Consider the following 23,981-nt stretch of genomic DNA (forward strand, 5'->3'; position numbering starts at 1 on the left):
CATTTGTGGAGGGTTATCTACTTCATCAGCAGTTACGCTAAGTTATGTACCAAAGAAACATTGAAAATGAAGTCAAAAGCGGTCCGTAGCGTAAGTGGCAGATTAGTACAAGATTATCAATCACTTTGCATCTTTAATTTTCTGAAATAGGGGATCCAGTTGTATCAGTGGATCTTTTTTTATACTGTTGATACAAACAAGTCCACAATTCTGAACAAACCATGAAGCCAAACATCCTCACTTCTCCAGTTACAGTTAGCAGAGAATCCATAGTTGAGACTTCTTTGCTTTCACCTGAAATAATTCATAGACCTGGAATAGGATATTCAAAATGCAACCAGTGAAGTTCTGGGCTATTCATTATTGATACTCTGGGTTTGGATGAAACATCAGGCGATGGAAATCATGCTGGTGGATTCATCATGGCTCTCAAATTTGAAGACTGGGAAACTCTGTGTGCTTGCTGCATTTATTAACAGAGCTTTCATATGACTCAATCTTAAATGCATCCAGCAGAGAACTTGGACTGGCGCCTGCTTAGAAATACAGCACTAGACACGTGCCATATGCATCGCCTACCTGCAGGTTCATCGATAACAGCTTTCTACAATACTTGATCTAGAACAAACATGTCAACTCACAGTCCTGATTAATAGTGCCTTTTCTGTTCGGGTGATCTGCTAAATTGCCACGGGTATGCAGGAGGTAGAAAGCCAATTTAGAGCTTACCACAAGACACGTTGTTTCCTGACACACCAGAGATGTCTACTTGTTTATACAACAAATAACAATTATATTGTTACAACCGTGCTGCTTCGTACAACCTGAGCTAGAGCTGGAGTGCCTCTAGGAGGGAGATCCCGCAGCAGGACAGTCCACAGAAACGTGCCCGACCATCTCGGACAGATCTGCAACCAGAGACCTCCTGTGAACTGTGGATGAAGGAGGTGACCTTTGCAGACACTTCCTGATCCATCCACCGAGGGAGATGTGGCAGCATGCAGTGAAGAACCTCCCCAGGGTGGTCCATACTCTGTCTAGCGAATATGCTGTCCTGAGGTTCCTGGAAAGCAGCTGTACCTATGGGCTCAAGTGACCACAGGTCATCGTCTAACTCAGAAGCTGAGGCCAATTCTCTCCACAGTTCTAAGATCAAAATTGAGAAACGATGCAATTGATGGCTTGAGGAAGGAATGGCTTTGCTTTGATTTGGGGTCCTGGGTTATTCCTTGGAAATGCAGTTGTGCCTAATAATTTTCTATCTGGTTTACCCAGAATCAGCATGTTTTCAAGACAAAGAAACACGTGAAGACCCTGTAGAGTTTATTAACTCTGGGTAATTACACAGTTTCTAGGTGTATTGGAACACCCTGGAGCAAATGCTTAGACCGGTACTCCTGGGTGTGCAAAGCACCGCGCAGACAGGCACCTGGAGAAGTCAGGAGTGCTGCGTTTGCACTTATATGAAGAAGACAAAAAATAGCAAATGCTTCTTTATTGTTTTCCCTTCTAAAATGGAATATATAGACCTTCAGCCTGGAGTCTCATCTGAGATTAGCCAGACACTACAGAGACTTTCTTATCTTAATAATAAATTTTCCTGAACCCAAGATTTTTGCTTGGCAGTATTCCTTACATGAACATTTCCATAAATCATTCTGATCTGATATGGCTAATGACAATATAAATTAGAAGCCGTATTGCCTCAGGGTTGCAGTTGTGGCCCAGTGACAGCACACTACAAGAGAACCAAAAGTGAATCCCTGTACTGCTAACCCGTATAACCTACCTAGCTGGGCGTCCCTTCACCGTCGCAAGAAACCAGGCTAAAACCCACCTGTCAAGGAAGACAATTTAATTAACAGAAAAAGCATGAGGTCTAGCCAAATTCAATCACTAAAGTGCTTTTCCTTCTCAGCCCAGACTGCTCCCTCTCCAGCTGGATGCTTGTCCACCCATGGGTTTCTGCCCTGCAGCAGCTCAAGTGAACCCTGAACCACTAGCCTGTGCCAATTTCTGGGAAATACAATCCCCTCCATTTCTTAGCAGCGCTTGACCTCACAAAAATATCTAACTTAAGCCTGTTAGATACCCCTTTGAGTTTTCCTTTTATTATTTTTTCACCTACTTGCTGACCTTATTAATTACCTCTGCTGAGTACATGGCTAGCTGTCAGCTGCAGCAAACAAAGAAACCCCATTCTTCATGTCTCTGCTTACACTCTCTCAGCTACAAACCCCATCTGTATCACTTCCTCAACTTACAAGAGTCATCTTCCTGCAAGACCTTTTAACATCTGTCCCGGGTGTCTGAATCAGCTGCTTTTGTTGATTTGGCAAAGGCTCTGGCATATGCTACGGAGAACATATGGTCTAAGCATGCCTTTCTGTGACGAGACAGAGAGTGACATTCCTCCGCAGATCTCGACAGATTGGAAGCAGAATAAATCTGTGATGCTACATCTTTGGAGGCAACAGTGAGGCTGAGCAGAGGTCTTATGTCACTGAGAGAGCGGCGAGGTAGCAGAGGTAGGAGATATGTCCAGGGATGGGCACCAGAGCCCCGGACCGATGGCGAGATGCGCAAGGTATGTGACTTGTTGCTGTCGGAAATGGGTAAGTCAGTCATGGTGGTGATAATACAGACATCTGAAAGGAAATGCTCTGGGAAAAAAAAATGATCTGTTTACAATACTTAGGAGTCAAAGGCACACAACAGCGAGGGCAGAAACCCGGGTCCGTGACGGACCACAGCGGGGTTCTGAAGGTGAGGGATGCGCAGGATGGAAGAGCTGCAGGAACGAAGTTTGAGCAATTATTAGGTTTGTCAGCGTGATGAACAAAACCCACTCTGTCAAAAGATGCATGACCATCAGCGCCAGGCCGTTTCGAGGGATCTTTGATCCTGCCCCGAGCAGGAGGAGATCCTGGCTGTCCCCGGGGGTGTGAACAGGCAGGGTTTTCTGAAGTAAGGGATACTTTGGAAATGAGCATCTGTCTCCGAGGAATGCATACCTTGGATTCCTTGAAGCAAGTAGCATTTGCAGCAGGTAACGTCTGTGTTTGAGGGACACTGTGCATTCAGTCTTCTACTTAAAGTAACTATCAACAGGCATCTGTGGCTGTTCGTGTGACTGTCAGATGACTACGAGTGGTGTAATTGTGAAGTACAGTTACCTCAAACTAAACACACCGAGTGACACAGCACCCGTGGTGGAAGGGATGATTTTAAAGCTCACAGACACATTCTTTGCCTTTAGATGTGTTTTAGACACATCTTTTCAAAGAGCTGAGAAAGTTCAAACCAGCTGAATCTGAAGGACAACGCCTGCCCGCGCCCTTTTTTGGGAAGAAACATTATTTTTGTTATTTGCCCATCATAGCCTCGGCTGAATTATCAGCCACGGGGCAAGGAGCTTTCGGGGGGGAGCTTTGCGCCTTGGCTCACTGCGCGGGGCGGCGGGAAGGAGCGAAGGGGCGATCGTGCCCCGGCCGAGGGAGGCGCGGGCCGGGGTTCCCCAAGGCCAGCGCCCGCCCAGCGCGCAGCCTGCGAGGCACCGGACCCGCGGCTGCAGCAGGCGCCGGGCGGAGCAGCGAAGCGGCGTGTTTCACACGGACTTTGCCAGGCGTGTTCTCCGCGGACCTTCCCAGCCCTGTTCCCTCTCCGCGGACCTTCCCAGCCGCCTTCTCCGCCGCCTGCGCCGGGCGCCAGGCGAGCGCTGCCCGGCTGCGCGGCCCCGCGGGCGAAGGCGGCCGGGGGCGCCCGTCCCGCCCCGTGGGGCCGGGCTGCGCCTGCCGGGGCGGCACGACCCGGCCCCGGGTAGACGTGTCCGGTAACCCGAGGGTCGGCCCAGGCGTGCTGGAGACACCCAGAAGTTTCCAGCTGTCCGGCCCCTCCGCCTCCCTCCGCCTCCTCCTCCTCCTCCTCCTCCTCCGCGTCCCTCCCCTCCGTCCCTCGTCCCTCCTCCGCCGCCGCCGTTTCCAGACACTTCCAGCCCCGCCGCCTCCGCCCCCCCGGCCCCGCGGCGGATAAAGCCGCCGGTCCGGCGCCCCCGCCCGGCACTGGGCACACGGCTCGGCCCCGGCCCCGGCCCCGGCCCGCCATGAGCGCCGCCGCGCACTCCCCTCCGCCGCCGCCTCCGCAGATGGAGGGCAGCGCCGAGCCGCTGCCCCCGGGCTGGGAGATCAAGATCGACCCGCAGACGGGCTGGCCCTTCTTCGTGGATCACAACAGCCGCACCACCACCTGGAGCGACCCGCGCCTGCGGGCGGCGGCGGGGCAGGTACGGCGGGCGGCGCCCACCCGTGTCCGCGTCCCCCGGGGCCCGGCGGGGCGGCGGGCGGGCGGGGGCCGGGGGGGCCGGGCGCTGCCCCCAGCGCATGGCGATGCGGTGAGGGCAGGAGCTGCCTTTTGTCTCTGACGCACTGCAGTCCCTTTTTTGTGCATTAAATCATTTGATACCTCGGCCCTGTAATGTTTATTTAAAGTTGGCTAAGTCCGCCCGGCCTGCCGGGCAGGACGCGAACCTTGATTTATTTTTCAGCTGCGAACAGCCCAAGCAATGAATGCCCTTAAAAAAATTAGAAACGCAGCCCGGGCTCCTACTTGTCAAGTTTTGGGTTCCTTTTTGGTTTTTTTTTGGTTTTTTTTTTTAAATCTTTCCTGGTCACAAGCTATCTCAGTAGCTGTCTGGTTTTATTCTGAAGCGCGCTCAGAGAAAAGCCGTGTCTCAGTCCAAATATGTCCATGGAAGGAGAGGCGCGGCGGGGAGAGCGGCTGTGATTTTGCCGGGGCCCTCGGGGACGGCCCTTTCGGGTCAAACTCTCTCGGTTTTGGGGAATACAGCCCTCCGAGCCGCCCTGCTATTGGAGCAACGCAGTGGCTGCGGGCAGAAAGTGCTGGAAACTGGAGCCGAAGTTGCCCGGTGGGAGAACGGTGCCCCCCGGGGGGTGGGAGGGGGGGTTCTTGCCCTTCCCTGCGAGCAGCAGGGCTTCCCCCGGGCCCCCCTGCCCCTCCGCGGCCCGGCGGGGCGGCCTGGCTTGGGTTTGGCCGCCCCGGGTCCCCGCCGGGCAGCGGGGTCCCCACGGACCGCGGGGGGGACGGGCCGGGGAGGGATGGGGAGCGCTGCTGGGCGCAGCCTGAGCCCCCCAAACTGTGTTAAACTGCGCTAAACGTATAAAAAACAGCAGTGGGGGGGCACCGGCTGTCCTCGAAATGTGTCTTCGAGGTGCCTGTCGCAACTTCTTCTCCTATAGCCTTACATCAAACGCCAGGATCAAAGCACTCCGTAAGTGTTATTATTTTAAGAACTTGCTGTTTCTTAAAATAGTCATTGCCCACTTCGTGAGTGCAGACCGTGACTGAAAACTCGGTGTGAGAGCAGCCGGGTGTTGAAAAGAAACGGAAGGGATGGACTTTTCTATCACAAATTAACCCCCTGCTCAGCTTTCCAAGGGCTAGTTCATTTGATCCATGAATAAACGACTCCATTCTAGTACTAATACAAAAACGTCTTAGAAAAATGTAATTTGAGAGTATGAATATTGAGACTCGCATAGGAAAAAGTGCTCTAACTGCTTTTTGGAGGGAATTTCTTCCCAGTGTAATGAGGCACCTGTTAACGCTGGCTGTTACGGCAATAAAAATAATATATGGTATTTTTTTATAACCATAAAACATACTTGAGAATACAAATGCGCTGTTTACTCAAAAGCTTTTGTTATGGAAATACCACTTGAAACTAACCCATTTAACAGTAAAGTCCCATTTTGGCTGCTTTTGATAATTGTGCGGGGGGGGGGGGGGGGGAAACAGCGTTTGAAGTTCTGCGGTGGCTCAGTACTCCCTGAGTGGGTGCCTGACACAAAACAACTTTTCACCCCTATCTGATGTGAAATCTGTGGTAATGCAAAGTGCTGCTTCTTCTGCCAGCTTGCGAGGGTTATTGCGGATAGGAGAAGTTGCACCTGCTTTTGAGCGGCATTTGCGGGATACGCTTTTTTCCAAGCAGGAAAATCTGTTACTGCTCAGTTTGAGCAGGAATGTGTGTACGCTTTGGGATCGTTCACTGAAAGAGGGAGAAATGCTTCCGGAGGTGAATATGGAAAATCGTTGATTTTGGGGAGTTCCAGTCTAATGCTGCTCAAAGAAAACAAACCCTCCAGTTCATGGCGATGGAAGTTGCGTGGAACCGTGACCTGATACAGCCCTTTGTCAGAGCCTTGAGTTAAGAACATCTGCTGGAATTAATGGACAGCTTCTGGCATTGTTTGTTAAATACCAGTGCATTTGACAAGAACAGGTACTATTTAGCAGAAGAGTCTCAGAATCACATCCGATGAAAGTATTTGTAAATAATGATTTTTAAATAATGTTTTTTTTAAGTAATGTTTTCTTAGCTAGACAATGCCAAAGAAGACAGATTACCCACTGACATTGAATTTCAGACCCAACAGTGATTTTTGAAGGCCTTAGACTTTTTTTTTTTTTTTTAAACCTCTACAGGTAGAAAGGACAAAATCACAGATGTAGGCAGGAAGAGAGAATAGATATGAACAGCTTTCTGGTTTCCCTCAGTGTTAGTCTAGCTCAAATGAGAACTTGGGGTTCACTTTTGGAAGCGATGGGAGAATTGCAAAAGCGGACTGCGTGTGTCAGACTTCGTGCATCTTTTCAAGGATAATTATACAAGGACCAAACTTGCACTGCCTTATCACTGCCTTGTTTTCATTGAAACCAGCCAGTGGAACTAGCGATTCTGTTGATCACGACTGGCGGTTTCGTTGGTGGTCTTTAAGTAAGCCTTACACTGTATGTATCAATATTCTCTCTCGGAATATTTGTTCCCTTTCGCAAGAGACCTAGGCAATGAAGTGAGGTAATACACTGTAAGTGGACAATGAACGGAGCACAGCTCTAAAGCTAACTGAGCTTTTTTAGCGAAGTACTATAGCTGAGGCAGCATTAATAATGTAGTCCCATTTTTCCCAAGTGGTTGATCTTGGTCTTTTTACTTATTCTAGGCTTTTAGCATCGGAGTTACGATGCTGACTGCGGTAAACTGTACCAGATATATAGTCGGGTAAAGGGAGAAATGGCGCTCTTAAAATTTTAACTCATGACAGAGCCATTTTAAATCAACGGAACCAGACCTTGATTTTTGCATTTAAGATTAAAGATTGAGATTTAAGATTGTATTTTAGATGTGTTCATCAATTCAGATGGCTCTCATTTTCTCATTCGGTCCGGCCTCCTTTTACCCACATGAAGGATGGGTGTCCTTCCTCTGCGTGTTTAGCTCTGTCACTTGTATGGAATCACTGCGGTGTAAGGCTGGACTAGGGAGACCTTCCTGAGAAAGAACAGAAAATCTCTTACTGTACTCCAGTGAGAAGTAAGCCATGACTTTGCAAATGACTGAAGAACACTTATTAACAAAACCTTTTGGTAGACTAACAATTTTCTTCCAAGCGTCTAATTAGTTAATACTAAGACATTCAAAGAGTAAGGTACAATCAATATAATGAGGTGTGTGTATGCATACTTTTACTAAAGTTTACTAGTTTACTAGCAATGCCACTCTCCTTCCTTTCTTTGGTAGAATTACTGATTGCCTATGCTTATCTGTGGTTGGTATTTTCTGTGTTTTTTCTGGTATTTTCTGTGTTAACTTACGCCATCACACCTCAGCATACTTTCTGCAAGATTGTCTTATAACGTTAAATTGTTTACTTGGTATTCCCCAAAGCGTTGATAAAAATAGATTACGTTTAAAGAAGAAAACAAAACCAAGGCTTGTATAAATACTTATTGATGGCCCCTTCCATATGTTGTTTCCACATACTGTAAACCCAATGGGGAAATACTGCAACTAAAAATAGACCAAAGGAATTGACTGTGCTGAGCTTCACTGAACTAATATTGCGATGATCGATAGCTCACTAATGCCTTACGTTTGAGATAAAAGCTGTACCAGCCAGCCACAAAGTCTGGGAGCAGTCATAAAAGTGGTATATTTTTTGGTTGCAACAATGACTGCGCAGGCCTAAAGAAAGGAAGAGGCAGCCATCTTGCCCTCCTCCTGAGGCCTTTGTTGGTATTTGGGCAACAGCTAACTACGCCGTCACTATTCGGGGAACAACCAACTACACCTAACTTTCTGTCCTCACCCTTCGTGACTGTTGCATCTCTTTTCTCTCTGCTTCCCCAAATAAGTCTTAAGTCACTCAATTCCCATCTCTTTAGCAGTGAACTTATTTTTGAGCACTGACTTCTCACGTTCGAGTTGACTGAAAAATTCTTGGTAGACCAAATTAGAAATTGCATTGAAAGTTCAGTACAGCCTCTCTCAAACTCTGCGTCTTTTGCAGTGGTTCACATCAATGGAAGGGAATGTAAGACTGGGTAGCAATTTAGGTCTTTATTACCTGCAGTGTTTTTTACATTACTTATGCTGATGATGTGCATTCTGTCACAGTCAGATTAATAAATTAGTTACTGGATTAAAAAGGTACTGTATATAAAAGGCATAATATGTAGGAGTGGTAAAATTATCAGTAGGGGGTTTTTGGAGGGTTGTGCACTGGCTTTGTCCAGATTCCCCGAAGCTGCTTTGTGTAGTTATTTAAAGTCCCCCTAGACAGAACATGGTAAGCAGGGAGTTAATTTATGGAGATACCGATTAATCTGAAAACAAGGAGTGGATCAAATCGGAAATAAGAGAAAGGAACACGAAGAAATCACGCTAGAAATAATGCGGCAGTGCCTGGGCAATCATGCAAGAGGAAAGGCAAGGAAGGTCTTGCGTGGCTCTGTGTAACTCCCGACCCAGCGTACCTCTTATCTAAAGGAGAAAGGAAGAATACGTGTGCCAGGTGGCAGCGTTCTTTCCTAGGAATCATATTTTTAACGCTTCCTACATATACACGGACAGGACTTTTCCATAACCACGTGGCAAAAATAGAATTGTTCCCACTTGAACCATGATAAGGCAGGTAACAATCCAATACGCTTTGGGGTATATAGACACTATTGCTCTAGGTAAGCTCTGTCTCCACCTTTTTCTGTGGCAGCTATGCCCTCTCTTCATGCCAAGTTAAATATAAAATAGAAGAAATGGCTTGCTCACACAAATTACATTACTTCATTATAGACGAAAAATGCCGTATCTTCAAATGTGTTGCAGAAGCTGTTAATTTGAATTTTTTTTTTTTTTTTATTTTTCCTTCTTGGTTTCACAGACAGGAAAATGAGACATGGGGTGGTGAAGCGACTTGTCTAACATCGCCCAGTAGGTCAGGTAGCATGAAAGTATGTTTTTATGGCTGATGGCAAAGCCTTATAATCGATAAATAGGGTGCAGTGTAGCAAGTGTTTTTATAGTGTTGGAAAATTGCTGTTTAAGGAAGTGAACTCAGAAAACTGCTGTGTGCAAAATGAGATTTAGATAAAAACGTAGACCCTGACTATAACCTGTGAAATTCACAGCTGACTCTTTGAATAGTCAGCTACTTATACTCCTTTTTTACGGGGCATTGTTTTGTTAATTCTTCAAGCTTGTACTTTCTTCCGTCTTACAAATTTCTGGCTCCCAGCTAAGAGCGGGAAGGCAACAGGTTGACCACCTGCTTCTTAGGTAAGCAGGCAGTGAACAGAAATAACTGAATAAAGCGTGTCATTCTCATCACCCTTGACAAGGATATTTCTGTTAGCGCTCTAAAGGGCTTTTCTTTAACCCCGTCCATTACAGCTGACGGGATGGCTGGTGATGCCGGCTCTCTCCTAAGAGCGCTCTGCTCTTCGTAGCAGTCACTGCTTCTTTCTCTGAACGTGTTCGGTTTGGCCCGTCGGATGCTTTCTGTGCACGGGCCGTCTTCCACTCCTGGGCATAAAGGGCAAGTGTCGTCATGTCTGTGCCAAGGCATTTTAGCCTAAGAAAGAATCATCTTAGTGATCAAAAAAGAACAGTTTTAGTTCCTGGAACAAGATCGGTCTGCAAGATAGCCAGCATATTTGCTCCAGGAAGGCTCTCTGTTCTGGAAAGCTTAGCATTAGATTTCTCCTTCAATTTTTAATACTGTTTGTTTATTTATTTCTAATGACATCATTGCGTTTCATCAGTTAGAGCATATGTTAATATAATACTTTTATAATACAACATGATAATTACAGGAGAGAACAAAAGGCCTATTTGCCTACACATGTGTATGTTAGGAAATAAAACTCAGCATTCAACAAGTAAAACATCAAAAGCAGCTTGGTGTATAAATGGGTGACATGATGTGACCGACACGAAGCTCTACTGAGACGGCTCATGCGACTAAGCTTATTCATGGTTTCCTTCAGTCATTAGCTAATGATATCTTGCTCAAATGCCTATGTGCTCAGTGTATATATTTAAGCACAAATTGTGAGTAAAAGAGTGAGAATGTAAAAATCTTCAGTGGCTGAAGCACAGCAGTAGGAAGTTAGGGGTCAGCGCTGAGAGCAAATCACTCTCCACCTTCCCACTTGTATCGTTCCCGGGGAAGCAGTAATGAAACGTACTTCATGGTAATGTGCTATTAATATGCTTAAACACAAAGCACTGTTGAGAAACTTTTTAGTACTTTAATCAAGTTAAAAGGAATATTTGGATATGTTGATTTCTATCGGTAGCAAAGCTCGTGTAGTAGTTTTGATTTGTCTAGTTAATGTGACAGAGACAGAGAAGAAAAAAGGTCTGGCCAAAAGTAAAATATGAGCAGGTATGGAATCCAATTCTAATGGTGAAAGTTTTGCCTTTCGATGACATAAAATGTGTTGTGTTGTTTGGTTGTTTGTGGGTTTTTTGTTGTTTTTTTTTTTTTTAATAAATAGAATAGGTACATCATTCTTAGATTTGAATATTAGGTACTACTGGCTTTTTTGGTTATCCATGGCAATTTCTGATAAAGAATAGATTTGAGTATATGTCAAAGAAAACTTTGTTGTCATATTTCAGTCAATCCTTTTAGTTGTATTGATGTGTTCTGTTGTGAAATAACAGACTCATACTACTCCCTTCTTCCGAAATGTGTAGGATCCAGGCTTAAAATTATGGGAAGTGTGCTCTCAAGTCAGATTTTGTCAGATACTGGCATGTTCTCAGTCATTCGAGCAACCAGAATACTTTCATTTGCATGATACTCTTTACAGCAGCAGCTTAAAAGTTCAGAACCCTACTGAAGTCAGTAGACCTTCTGTTTGTATACAGAAAGAGATATTTCATCTCTTGGTAATGTTTGTGAAATCTGTGTTCCTTTGCTAGGTAATATTTACAAAACAAGTACAATTTAAATCCTTGCACTGCTGCTCTGCAAGAGCTACAGAGGTGCTACCTGTGTGTATAATACATCCATGCTTTAGAGAACTGAATTTACTATACTACAAATAATATCAGTACAGGTCAAGAAAAATGCAAGAGTGTGATGGCAGCAAAACTTGCTTTTTAACTTCTTTTTCTGTAGACCATTTTAGTGTAAGAAGAATGAAAAATGTATTATGCAGTCTCAAAAGGGAGATTCCAAGTTCGATACAACTATTCCAGTAATCTAGCGTGCATACAGAATATTTTGACAAATTTCATTCTACTGGTACAGCCATCTGGATGACTTCAGTGGCACATTAGGAGTTATGCCATTATCCACTCGGGATAGACAGTACAGCTGTACCAGGAGTTTTGTTGCAAGGTTGTGTTTTTCTCTTGCTGTTGCTTTTTTCATTCCAGTGGCACACAGTGTCAGAACTCACTAAAAATCTGAGCAAGTTTGAGGATTTTAGCATCGCTCCTGACTGTACCCTTCCCATGGGAAGCCAAGAGTAGGATGCGGGGGTATGAAGTGTTTTTTCCAGTTGCACAACTTGTGCTGGCTGCACCTTTATTTATCATGGTGATGGCCTCACAACAGAAACGCACGTCCTCGTCCCGAGAGGTGGGAGCGCTGTCATTCCTCCTGAGCAGATCTCCCAGCACGGCGTGGCTGTCCCACTCACAGCCTGTTCAAAACACAGCGATGCTTTTTTCTCTAAACTTGACTGGCGATGATGACTCCTCTATACTTGCTCGGCACCTCCTGAAATGGTGGATCGGGTCTGAGTGTCTGCTGGTGTTTCAGGCTACCTGACCTGTAGGCCAGGACTGTTGTCAAAATTTCTGAGCTGCTTGAGGGAGTTTTTTTGTGGTTTTGTGCTCCCTCCTTTTTGGGGATTCTGTCTCTTAAATGTAAAATAAGGGTGCGATCACGGCCATGATTCCTGCAGTGCTGACTGTCAGTCCTCCTCCTTACAGGGAAATTCTTCGATAGTCTGTTGCTTATAATTACTCTCAAACTTATTGTCAAAGAACTTCTTGCTTCCTTGGATGAGAGCAGGAGAAATTTACTTCAGTTTTTTTAATGCAGAAATCCAAGTTGGGTTCCTGTTTTTTATACTTAAACTGTATACTTAAACATAGAATCATTCTATGATTCTATCATCCTTCCCAGTTTAAGTATAAAAAAGGATGATGGACGAAGGCTTGACATTCATTTATTGGTCATATCTCTTTGTGCAGATTTGTGTTAAATGTGGGCTTTTTCAGATAACATGTTTGTTAATATAACGAGCAAGAACTGTATTTGATAGAAGGCAAGTAAAACCAAAAAATGGCCGTTTTTGTTCTGCTGGCTGGCTGTCCCGTGAAACAGGAATTAAAGCATTCAGAGGGAAGCCACGAATCTCTTCTCTGTAGTGTTACGGTGAGAGTTTTCCAGGTCTCGCTTCCGTTCCTCCCCCTTGCCGCACTGTCCGCAGGCACACCTGAGCTTCTCCCGAAGTCTCCAGAACCTGTTTGTCCAGGCTGGAATCGCCGGCTCCCCTGCACAAAACAGAACTGCTTTGGCCGAAAGCCTGACCATGCGGGCATTGGGATCCGTGTGCACTCTGGTTGTGCTGGATCCTCGCTGAAAACGAGCGTGAACCACTTGTAGCCATCTGCCTGACCCCAAGGCCTCTTTATAGTCTTTGGTCAGGGTGCTGCGGTGTCATGCCTCACGTGCCGGGTGTCTCGGTGGACGCAGATTGTGCGTGTTCACGGTCTTAGGAAATGGTGGGGAGAAAGGGAACGGGAAATAAGAAGGAATGTCAAGGATGTGGTGATACAAACTGGCTAACATAACAAACCATTTAGAGAGTTAAATATTAATTAAGTGTTGAAGAGAACAATGTGGATCAGGCAAAGCAGTTGTGATGAGAGCACCTTCCTTCAACTTGTGATCTGCCTGCCTCAGAGCTACTGACAGTGGGGGGGAAAAATAGGGATGCTGCATTTGTTTCTTTACTGAGGACTGCTCTGGTACAACAGCACTGTTAAGAGACACACACAAAAAAGTCCTCTGTTGTTAGCAGACCTAACTACAGGGGAAAAAAAAGCCTGGAGCAAAGGACCATCTCGAAATGTTAACTTTCCACAGGAGCAGCACAGGTTGTCTGAAGCTGTAAGAATAAATGACAAATTATGAGAGAATAGTTTATGCTGTGGTTCTTAAAGAGGGGCCAGTGTTTCCATTAAAAAAAAAAAAAAGTATTAAACTTGCTGCAAGTTTCACTTCAGATATAAACTGAATGGTTTGAAAAAGCAGTTCAACCTGGTCTTCCTTTGGTTTTGGGCTGCTTCTTTTGTATTTCTTACCGGGGCTTAAGTTGCAGAGGCAGATTTCTCAGGTTGCTAAGACAGTTCAAAACAAGGGCAGCCTCAAGGGTCTGAAAATGAAGACAAGGGAGGGGAAGCCCGTGGTCAGACTCCTAGGAGGGGGTTCATGGAGGCTGGGGGGTGTGGGACACTGTCCGTGTTGAAGACTTGGCAAGGATTTATCAGTGTGGATTACTCCAGGAGATTGAAGGGCTTATCCCCAAATGGAGCAGTTCAAAACATTGCAGACCCCTAAAATGCCAAGAGAGAGAGGAGCTGGTAACTAATCCCTTAGGGCAGATTCGTTGTACACCCGGGTGGAGGGGAGCAAGCGTGGTCGAGAGCCTTCTCATGTCAGGGCATCTGTAGGTACTGCTGGCCCACCCAGCTCCTACACCCTTCCCAGCACCGACCCTTCCTGCGGGGAGTCTGACAACGCTGGCAGTGAGGGAATCTCCTTTTTATAGCCGCGGGAGCCATGCCTGTAGGTGGGATGGCTGGCTGTGAACTCTCGGGTTACACCCGCAGCCTGCCGCCTGCTCCCTCCGTCAGGGAGACTGTGCCGAGCAGCTGGTGCACGCCGGGCGCAGAATGCATCGAGTCAGCGCGGAGCGGCAAGGTGCTTCTTCCGACTGTCAAATCATCAGTTTCCCAGCCTGCTCGGCTCCGCTCGCCCGGCAGACATTTGGCTCTGATGCGGCCTCGCATTGTTGCTAGCTGAGCGCACGTCAAATTTATTTTCCGGCAAACGCAGTTTGCTGGCGTAACTGTGCGTCCCTCCAGATCCCAGGAGAGACGGCTGTCGGGAGTGCTGTGGATGCGGGGTTATGCTGGTATAAGGTGAACTGGCAAACGCTTGTTGGTCCTCGGGGGTCCTGAAACCCCTGGACTGCCTGCGTTCAGCAGAGGAATGTGGTTTCCCAGTAGGGTGAATGTAGAATGACTCATCTGTCGGCAGTGGATCCCGGTGCAGACCTTGGCATGAGATCATCCTTGTTCTGCAACTGGAAAAGCCAACTTCAAATTACTTCTCTGTGCGAACTTTCTAGGCCTGGCTCTCCTCTGTGCCTCTTTCTGAATTTTTCCTTTGTTTGTGGAGGTTTTTTTAATTGAGTAAAAGGAAATGCAACGTCAGGGCTCTGGCTTTGAACTTGTTCCTTTCAGTACTTGTTATCTTTTATTTAGGTAAGCTAATAAAATATAGTCTTTATTCTCTGCAGTTTCATTGCTTACAGGAATTCTCAGAAATTACTTTTTAAGGGGATACAGTCATATAGGAAGAACACTCAAAAACTGGTTGGTAAAATAGTTAATTCTTAATGAATTAGTGTATTAATGTGTACAGAAGCAACATGAAATATTTTTGCAGCTTAAACACCTCTTTAAAAATAGGGTTTCCAACACTTGCACCATATGTCCCCTTATTAAATTCTCCTCTTACTGAATAATGACATTACCCTCTGAATGACAGAGGTGCTTGTTACATGATCTGACTTAGAGATACATCTGGAACTTGGCCCTCGCAGGGCCTCAAAATAGAATGACCGATGCAGGAAGAACTTACTAGAGGACTTGTGAAGGCTCTTAGTACAAACCACTTCCACCCTTGCCAGAGCTTTGACATTGTCCAGTGAGCATACTCCAGCAACGCAGGGATTTATTTTGTCTGTCTTTTTAGTGTTTTCCTCTTCCTTACCCTATCCTGTCTTCCTCTCTCCTCTCCTTCAATATTTACTGCACTGGATCCTCCCGTAGCTAAAAGTTGATATATCTTTCAGTATGTGGCGTTAGTAACTCTTCAGATAGCCAGTGGGAAGACCACCACCAGTGAACACCGTGCTTCTGATGGGATTAGGCTTCCTTGAGAGTTTCTTGTCAGACGTTGCCTATAGCACCGGGTGGGTTCTGAGAGGTGCTGCGGAAATGTCTCTGGGCCCAAGGCCACCTGTTTGGAGGAGCTCTGTCTGAAGGGTGGCTAAATGCAAGTGATGTACGCCAAGTAAGAAATCCTGTTGTAATTAGACAGGTATTTTAAAGCCCAAGTTGGTATTTATGAGAAGTGGGGGTGAAACACTTGTACATAGACAGGTTTTTTTAGCTTACTGTCTTCTCTTGCCTGCAGATCTGGAGCGTTAGTGCCTGCTGTTCACTGCCCTTCACGGACCCAAGAGGGTCTGAACTTCTCGTACGCAGCTGATACTGCTTTTAGGACAGACCTTTAGGGCAGCTTTTTCTTACCAGGTGTATTGAGCCGAGCTACTAGCAAGTGCTGTGTGATGTTTTTAACTTCCAGGAAGGCCAGTCGTCAGCAAATGGTCCATCTCGCGATAGCCCCAAGCAGCCACCAGCAAGAGAAGGAAACATGGGATACCCCAAGCTCCGGGCTGGCTATATCCCTATTCCCGTCATCCACGAGGGCATCGATGGCAGATGGCAGCACCCGTGCTTTTCTGCTCCGCAGCCTGCTGTGCAGCGATACAAGACAGAAGCTGTGCCTACCGCGGTGCAGGCACAGCCACCTCTCAGGGGGGCCTATGCCGGCCCCGAGTCCCCTCCAAGGGGACCGGCGGAGCCTTCTCAGACAGATAAACAATGTGGACAGACAACGGCAGCTGCGGCAGCCCAAGCGCCGGCCACACACGGACCCGAGGTAACTTGTCAGTGTTGCTGGGGTGTGTTTGCGTTGGTCTTTGCAGCGCTCATGACCTGAATGTCACACGGGTACTCTATCCTTCAGAAAGCCAAACTTGCCACAGGATTACATTTTCCCAATACTTCCAGAGTATTAAAATGCAAAAGTGCACAGTCACGGCAGCATAAATATGTAAGGTTTTTTCCTAGCATCGCCTGCTTTCGTTCTGGAATGATTCTGCAGAAACAAATGCATGTAAATGGCTTCTGCGAAAAGGGAGCCCCTGAGCCGGGCAGGTCCTGCAGCAGGGGAGGGCTGGTTTAGGCTTTATACCGGTTCCCCCACAAGCGGAGCATACAGGCAAGTCTCGTGTTCCGCACCACGAGTCAGAAACTGAAGAGAACAAAGTGGGAGAGGAAAAAACCAAACTGGCCAGTTAGCTAACAACCCAGGCCACTTCAGAAGTTGTAATTCTGTGATCTTTGCTTTCCAATTTAATACTTCAGTTGTATGAAGTGTATAGATTTACATATATACAGGTTTAAAAATGCATTGTAAAGTATTTTTGTCATTCAGTGGCGTGGTAAAATACTTTCAAACTATGAACTTCTTTAAAAAAAAAAAAGTCACCCTGCTTGCTGTGTGTTTCAGAAGGTAGGATTTTGGCTTGCCTCTTCTCTCTAGAGAATTAGCAGAATTGGTATTCTTGTAATACATGGAAATATCAACCTCATTTTTATTCAAAGTAAGATGAGCAGGAAATTCAGCCTTCACCAAGCTGAAAATACATCATCAGGTCTATAATTCAGCAGTGGTGGCTCTGAAACCTGTCTGGAGTCTGAACAACGTAATTATACTTCTGTTAGCAGGTTTCTCAGCTGTCCTGACTAACAATGCCTTGTCCATGCAGTGCTGGGACAAGAGCCTTGGCTTTTCCTTCTCCCGACACTACGGTGGGGAATAAGCTTTATCTGGTACACAGACTGGCTTCAGGAGCACATCTTCTGTGCCTCTTACTGAAGTCCTCTGAGATGACTACTGAGGACCTCAGACCTTGCTGTTACAAACTTAGGCAGCGCAGTGTGGGTATCAGCTGCGCAGAGCCTGTGATGGTGCCTTTAAACCCCATGTTGACAGGGCCACCAGTAGTGGCAGTGAGGGGCCCCATAGCACAAACCAGCATTTATCTATTTATTTATTTATTTATTTAAGGTTGCTGTTTCACAGGCAGCTGAGCTCAGCAGTTCACCAGCACCAAAAAAGGGGTCTTGTTTCCCTTCTCCTACCTTGCCTGCCCTTCTCTTGCCTCTGGCTGTGTTGTCCTGCTCCTGTCTGACCTGGCCTTTCACTGAGCTGTGTAACAAACCTATCAGGAAATAATTTTTTTTTTCCTCTTCCTTAGTTAGTGAAACTGGTCAGAGAATGGCCTGACAGCTGCTGGAGCTGGTGCAAAGTAGGTGCGGTGATGGATTGGCGTAGCAGGAGGAGGGAGGGAGCTGTGAGCAAATAAACTGCCTGTCCCCAGCCTGCAGCCCCACAACCTGGAGCACGCTGGGAACAGGATTCTGCAGCGAGCCCGGTGCTCGCTCCTGCCGACAGCAGGTCTAAGCCAGGGCAGCTCTTACTGCTGGTGCTCGGGGTTGGAAGGCCTTAGGGGGGAAAAAGAGGGCATTGCCATACGTGCATTGCCATAGCCTGCTACAGAATTACATGCTTTAACAAAACAAAAGAAAATCTGTTAGTGTGACCAGGATCAGAAGTCTCAATGTTGTGTGCCTCTGTTAGGGGTTCGTTTTTGTCTCCAGTATATAATTTGTTTGCTTAACTTTAGTTTGCCTCAAATTTAACAGGTTTCGACAGGAACAGCCAGGCAAAAGCAGCGAACATTCTGACTGAGCATCCACTCCCTGCTCATTTGAGGGCTGGGAATGCTGTTGCTCAGGTTTCTACTTGTTCCAGGGATGCTCCCTCACCTTCTGTGGTTTGTCTAGTGAGGCCCTCGGCCAAAAAAACAAGGAAGTGGATCCCTTGCGTGTCGGACACGAGTTCAGTTTCTATGACCATGTTTTTCTTTTCTCTTTGGAAATGAAAAGTACTGTGAGCACAAAACCAGTTAAAATTTAGTAATGGATTTTGTTTTCATAGCAGCCTCAGTCTCCTGGAGCTTCTGATTCTCCAACGGTTTCCCCTCAGTCCTCTGGCAGGCCCAATGCAGGAAGCCATCAGCTTCCTCGCGGTTATATTCCAATTCCCGTGATCCATGAAAATATCCAACGGCAACCAACACAAGTCTACCACCAGGCACAGAAGACACACTACCCTGCCCAGCAGAGCGAATACCACCAACCAGTGTTTCACAAAATTCAACCAGATGAGAGGGAGCCGAAGACGACGCGAGCGCAGTCTCCGTTCAGAGTGTCTCAGAGAGGCTCATCCAGCCGCGAAAGTTCACCGGCCAGGATCACCACCCAGATACAGCCCCCAGCTCCCATCAGAGTGCAGACAGTTGTAGACAGACCCCAGGTACGTCGAACAGGGAGGGGAATCACCTGCCAGGTGTATTTTGTTCAGTGTGGCTAGAGGTGAAAAACTGGCTCATATTAACAAGTACATGAAAGCACGTAAAGCAGTCTCCATTTCTGTATTTAAACAAATTGGGAGATACTGAGATAAGATACTAGCAGCAAGCTGCCTTTCCACCTATCAGGATTGTGGAGTCTTTGGATCACTGAAATATGATTTAACACATGATTTGATTTTCCTCTTGTCAGAGTATAATTTGGTGTAATTACACTGAGGTCACTGATGTTGCATTATGTTTGTGAGAAGAAAATCAGGTCCGCGGGATTTGTGGCATCTATGTAAATACACCTCATTGATGTCTCAGAACCATTTAGGATAGCATCAGATTCACAAAGTAATTTTAATTATGAAGAAAGAGGATCAGCAAAATCTAGTCTTAGAGCTTCTTATTCTTCCTACAGCAAGCGTGCATTTGCTCATAGAACGTGTTGCTCATTGAACATTTTTTCCATGTTAAAATTCTTACTAAAACTACAGTTAAAGACTACTGGGAATTTGACAACTGTGAGTGTGTGGAAGGGGGTATGTATGGAAACAAGCCTTGATTTCCTTGCTGGAGAGATTTCAGCTTGAAAATGACAGGAGCAGAATTAGGTTAATATTTTTGAAAACCCAGTTGCTAGGACAAAAAAATGAAGACTTCAGATTTAATGGCATATTCTAGGTTATAATGCTAATTTATTTTTAACGGGTGAGAATACTCTAAAGGTAAAATCAGTAAAAATAAGCACTAGCAAAAAAAGGAATGTCCTGAAAACAGGAATGGGATGAGAATAGCCCAAAATGTGATTAAAACTCAGCAAAGCAGTTAGCTTTTCAAGAAACACCAGCTTTCAGTTGGTGACACACTGACGGTGAAATCTTGACCGTGCTGCAGTGAGCTCCGCAAATCTTACTGACATAAGTCAGGTGAGGACTTTGCTCTAAGGTCCTATCTTATAAAACTGCTCGTAGGGCTGATTTTAGTGAGCATGGGCAGGATTTGGTGGGTTGAAGTTTATTGTCTTTGAGAGTCAATTGGTGCTTGTAATTTGCAGTAGCTTGAAAACAGTAACTCTTCAGCACAGGGTTTTTTTTTATTTTAAAACAGTAAAATTCAGCAACGAACAGGAAAGAGTAGTCATCTGGCGTGTGCGAAAATTGCACTTCTAGAAGTACAGAAAATTGGATGTTAGGTTACTTGTTCTTTAGAAGGAAATAAGGAGCATTGTTCATTGTATCTCAACACAAACTTGCCTTGCTCGCCAGGTTTCTCAGCAACAAGTCCCACCTCAAGAGCCACCAAGACCATCCCCAGCGCCTGAAATCAAACCTGAAAACAAGGCAGTTCCGCCACCTGAAACGGAGGTGCCGTCATCGTATATCCCAATTCAGGTCACCCACCAAGAACCGGATCCTAAACTACCACCCCAGAAGCCTCCAGCCATGGCAGAGAAAGCTGATAAAAAGGTTACCTGCCCAGCTAAGATTGTTCCCCCACAGGAAAGGCCTCCTCCTGAAGAAGCGGCGACACTGAAGACCATGGAAACAGGAGAACCTCAAAAGCATCCTGGTGTTTTGAAAGTGGAGGCAATTCTGGAGAAAGTACAAATGCTTGAGCAGGCAGTCGACTCCTTTGAAGGCAAGAAAACTGACAAAAAATACTTGATGATTGAAGAGTATTTGACCAAAGAGTTGCTAGCCCTAGACTCAGTGGACCCTGAGGGTCGTGCGGATGTGCGCCAGGCCAGGAGAGATGGTGTAAGGAAGGTCCAGAACATTTTGGAAAGACTTGAACAGAAAGCAGAAGATGTCCCAGAACCAGTTCAAGTTGATGGACTTCAGCCAAATTTTCCAGAGCCTAAGCCACCACAGGAAATCATGGAGATTGAACCTGTGGTAGTCAAGAGCAAGGGAGATACCAGTAATAAAGATGCTAAAGAGGAAACCAAAATGGAAGGACATCAGCCTGAAACTAAGGAAGAAGTGTTTACCAATCTTGCCACCACGACAAACACACCTAATAATCCAACTGAACCGTAGCCCCGTGCTGAAATTAAAATCTCTCAGACTCTATAACTTAAAGTGTGTTTAAGTGAATTTTAAGTTGCATGCATTTCCAGAGCTCTTTTCAACTGGTTTTTAATCAACATAGCAGCTTGGGACACAGTAAACACTTTGTGGGGGAAGGAGGGAGTTAGAAAGAAAGTAATGCATTTATCCTTTATTCTTACACTATGTAAAAGACATGTTTCAAAAATAAACCCTGTATATTAATCACTTTTAGATCAGCTGAGTGGGAAAAAAAAAAAAAACAACCCAAACCAACTACTTCAGGGTTAATACTGATGCGTGTTGTTTAGGGTGTATTCTTTTGCAGGTGATTTTTGTAAAATCAGTGGCCTGCATTGTCAGAATACCAGTCCTTCTATAAGCGTAGCCACTCTTAACAGTAATGTTTTTATTTTTAATGTTCACAGTTGGGCACTTTAAGTAATGATGGATAGAAAGTGTGTAAGAAACTGTAGGGATATTTATATGTGTGCAGGACTTCAATGCTATATTTTAAGAGGGAAATAAAATAATATAGAAGCCTGATTTAGTCTTGTGATTTTATAAGCTGGAAATGTAAGGGCAGTAATCGGTTTCGAATACACTCTTCTAAGCATAGATTTCTTTTAGTACACCATTGTAGTTGAAGTCTGACAGCTGCTTTCGCATCAAGACCAAAATGTGCCTTTCTCCATTCACTTCCTCCCTTTTAATGTCATTGCTGTATCACGTATGTGGATTGAGGAAAGAATTTCGCTTAGCATTTCCTTTTTCTTTTCTTTTTTTTTTTTTTTTTTTCTTTTTTTTCTCTCTCTGCCCTGGGAGTCACCATTTAACAGAAATGTTTATAACATTAAGAAATCCATATCTACTGCTGTTGTCTTACAGAAATTTACTTTACAGCATCTTGAATTGTTACATGAAGTCATTAGCCTTTTATTAACACCTACTTCTGAATTTCCAGCCAAACACAGTGTGTACTCATAGAGCCAATAAGATTAAGAGGTAGTCCTCTCATTTTGTGAACAGTTTAAGCAATACTTCGTGGTTGTTTTAAGTGATTAGCAACTTACACTTAAGCGAGGGATGTAAACATACTTCAGCTACATCCATGTAAAATGAAAGCAGCAGAGTCAGACCAGTGCAGAACGAGTGCAAGGGAGGAAGGAGTCCTAACCAAACTCCAGAAGTTACCTTTGACTTGCATTTGTAAAGCGAACAAATCTTTTTTTTTTTACCTGATAGCATATGTTTACAGCATATGAGGAAAACTTTAATATAGGTGCTCAAGGCAATTGATTACTTACTGACTTCTACTCTGAATCACGAGATTAGATTGGAAATTGGGTTTAAACCCATCTGAAAACCTGGTTTTAAGAGGTAGGTTGAGAGTGGTCATCTAAAACTGTCACTCTTTATTTTAAAATAACGATATACCACATAAATCGTAATGCAACGAGTGTTTTGAAATAACAATTGGACTGTGAACTTTCTGCTTAGTTGGTTAGGTAGAAGGCTGATGCTTCTTTTAGTTTCATTTTGATAGTCAACAACACTATGTAAGAATACTCGATGTCTTGTAACCATTTGGCTACTCTAGCTTTTGGAGCAGCGTTGTAGGCATTCCAGCAGAAGAGGTGTGAAAGTTCATCCACCTGCATAATTCTTCCATGAACTCACTTCTGTGACATGTTCCTCCTGCAGGATTACATTTCAGTTGAGGACACACGTCTCTGACATAACAAAAATACTTAAATCGAGGAAAATCAGCTATGGGTTCTTACAATTAAGCTGTAAGCCAGGTCTGTGGCAGGCGTGAGGCCCTATCTCTTTCGGCCCTATGTCTTTCTGGTGTCTCTTAGAAGCCCACTAAAGTAATTCAGATCAAAAACATCTCATTAGCTGAGATCGCAATGTGGAAATTCAGATTGCAGTCATAAAAACATACCATTTACAGGAAGTTAAACAGGTGCTGTCCTTTTAAAACATGTCATCTGCTGCTAATGGAGCCTGATTCATGTTATACTATTCAATGTTTGTCAGAGTAGGTGGAGTCAAGTTTAATTACAACTTTTTTTTTTTTTAAAGAAGCAAAGCTAGAGGTAGAGTTACATTCTGCTAAGCAGTATTTAAAAAGTTGGTTATTAAAGTCAGTGATACTGCTGCAAAATTAGGTACCACTCAAAATGAAGCAAGGTTTCATGATCTGGCCTAATAAGGGAAAGTACATTTGGCTGCCCTGTAGCTACCTCGCTGGAAGACTGTTGCTCTGAGTCATAGTCTCTCTTTGTTTCCTCTGTTGCTCAAGATTAAACTACACCCAGTCCAGCATATATGTCTTGACACATCAGCATAGCCACAAATGCTGCATATGGGCTCGGAGGAGGGAGTAGCAGAGGAAGCAGATGAAGATTCCCACCTGCTCCCTGTAAGCTTCTGACCTACTCTTTGCAGAGCCTGCTGGCTTCTTTGCATTGGTACCAATGATGTGGATAGCTGGCAGAGGAGACGAAAAAGACCCTTCCTTAATTTGTATTTCTGCAGTATGGTACTAGCTGGTCTGTGGCTTGACCCTGGCTAAGTAACTGTGGAAACTTGGCTTTGAAACTCTGGTAGACAGTAATTAGGGTTTTAATACTAGCAATAAGATACACTGCATCGCACTGCTTTTCAAAAACAGACATGTGCGACAAACAGCAAATGTGCTGTGGAATACACGGTGTTCAAATACACATGCTGCGTTTGCAGTTGCCATTTTAAAAAATGAAAATACCCCAAAGATTTTCAATAAGAAAAAAAATTAAGCTGCCTGTTACTCATTTTGAGCCAATGATGTCAAGCATTTAATTTATTCAAGAAGCAAATAATCCCCAAGCCAGTGAAAGACACTGTTTCAACTCATTTAAAAGTAGCAAGAGGGCTATGAAAAGCCTGTTACACAGAATCACAGTAAAAGCTTAGGCTATTTTCTGATTGCACTATCTTGTCCAGCTAGTGATATTTTAAATGCCAGTAGTGGCCTGTTCTCTATATTTAAACTATCGCAGC

The 23,981-nt window shown here is 45.0% G+C and overlaps 1 protein-coding gene across 3 annotated transcripts; it reads left to right on the forward strand.

Moving 5' to 3' along the window:
• The first annotated feature begins 4,010 nt into the window (after positions 1–4,010).
• Positions 4,011–21,479, forward strand: BAG3 (BAG cochaperone 3). 3 transcript variants are annotated; one of them, XM_087766976.1, is made up of 5 exons: positions 4,968–5,287; positions 6,011–6,301; positions 15,981–16,337; positions 18,465–18,842; positions 20,151–21,479. In XM_087766976.1, exons 3-5 carry the CDS (start codon positions 16,050–16,052, stop codon positions 20,922–20,924), a joined length of 1,440 nt encoding a protein of 479 aa, XP_087623102.1. In that variant the 5' UTR covers positions 4,968–5,287; positions 6,011–6,301; positions 15,981–16,049; the 3' UTR covers positions 20,925–21,479. The 3 variants fall into 3 exon arrangements, with proteins under 3 accessions (XP_087623101.1, XP_087623100.1, XP_087623102.1); XM_087766975.1 differs by lacking the exons at positions 4,968–5,287; positions 6,011–6,301 and adding an exon at positions 4,011–4,282 and having other exon boundaries at positions 18,468–18,842; XM_087766974.1 differs by lacking the exons at positions 4,968–5,287; positions 6,011–6,301 and adding an exon at positions 4,012–4,282.
• Positions 21,480–23,981: the final 2,502 nt, after the last annotated feature.

Source organism: Nipponia nippon, unplaced genomic scaffold (genome assembly GCF_047370975.1).
Source record: "Nipponia nippon isolate SJK-2023a ecotype South Korea unplaced genomic scaffold, ASM4737097v1 scaffold_3, whole genome shotgun sequence".
Taxonomy (NCBI): Eukaryota; Metazoa; Chordata; class Aves; order Pelecaniformes; family Threskiornithidae; genus Nipponia; species Nipponia nippon.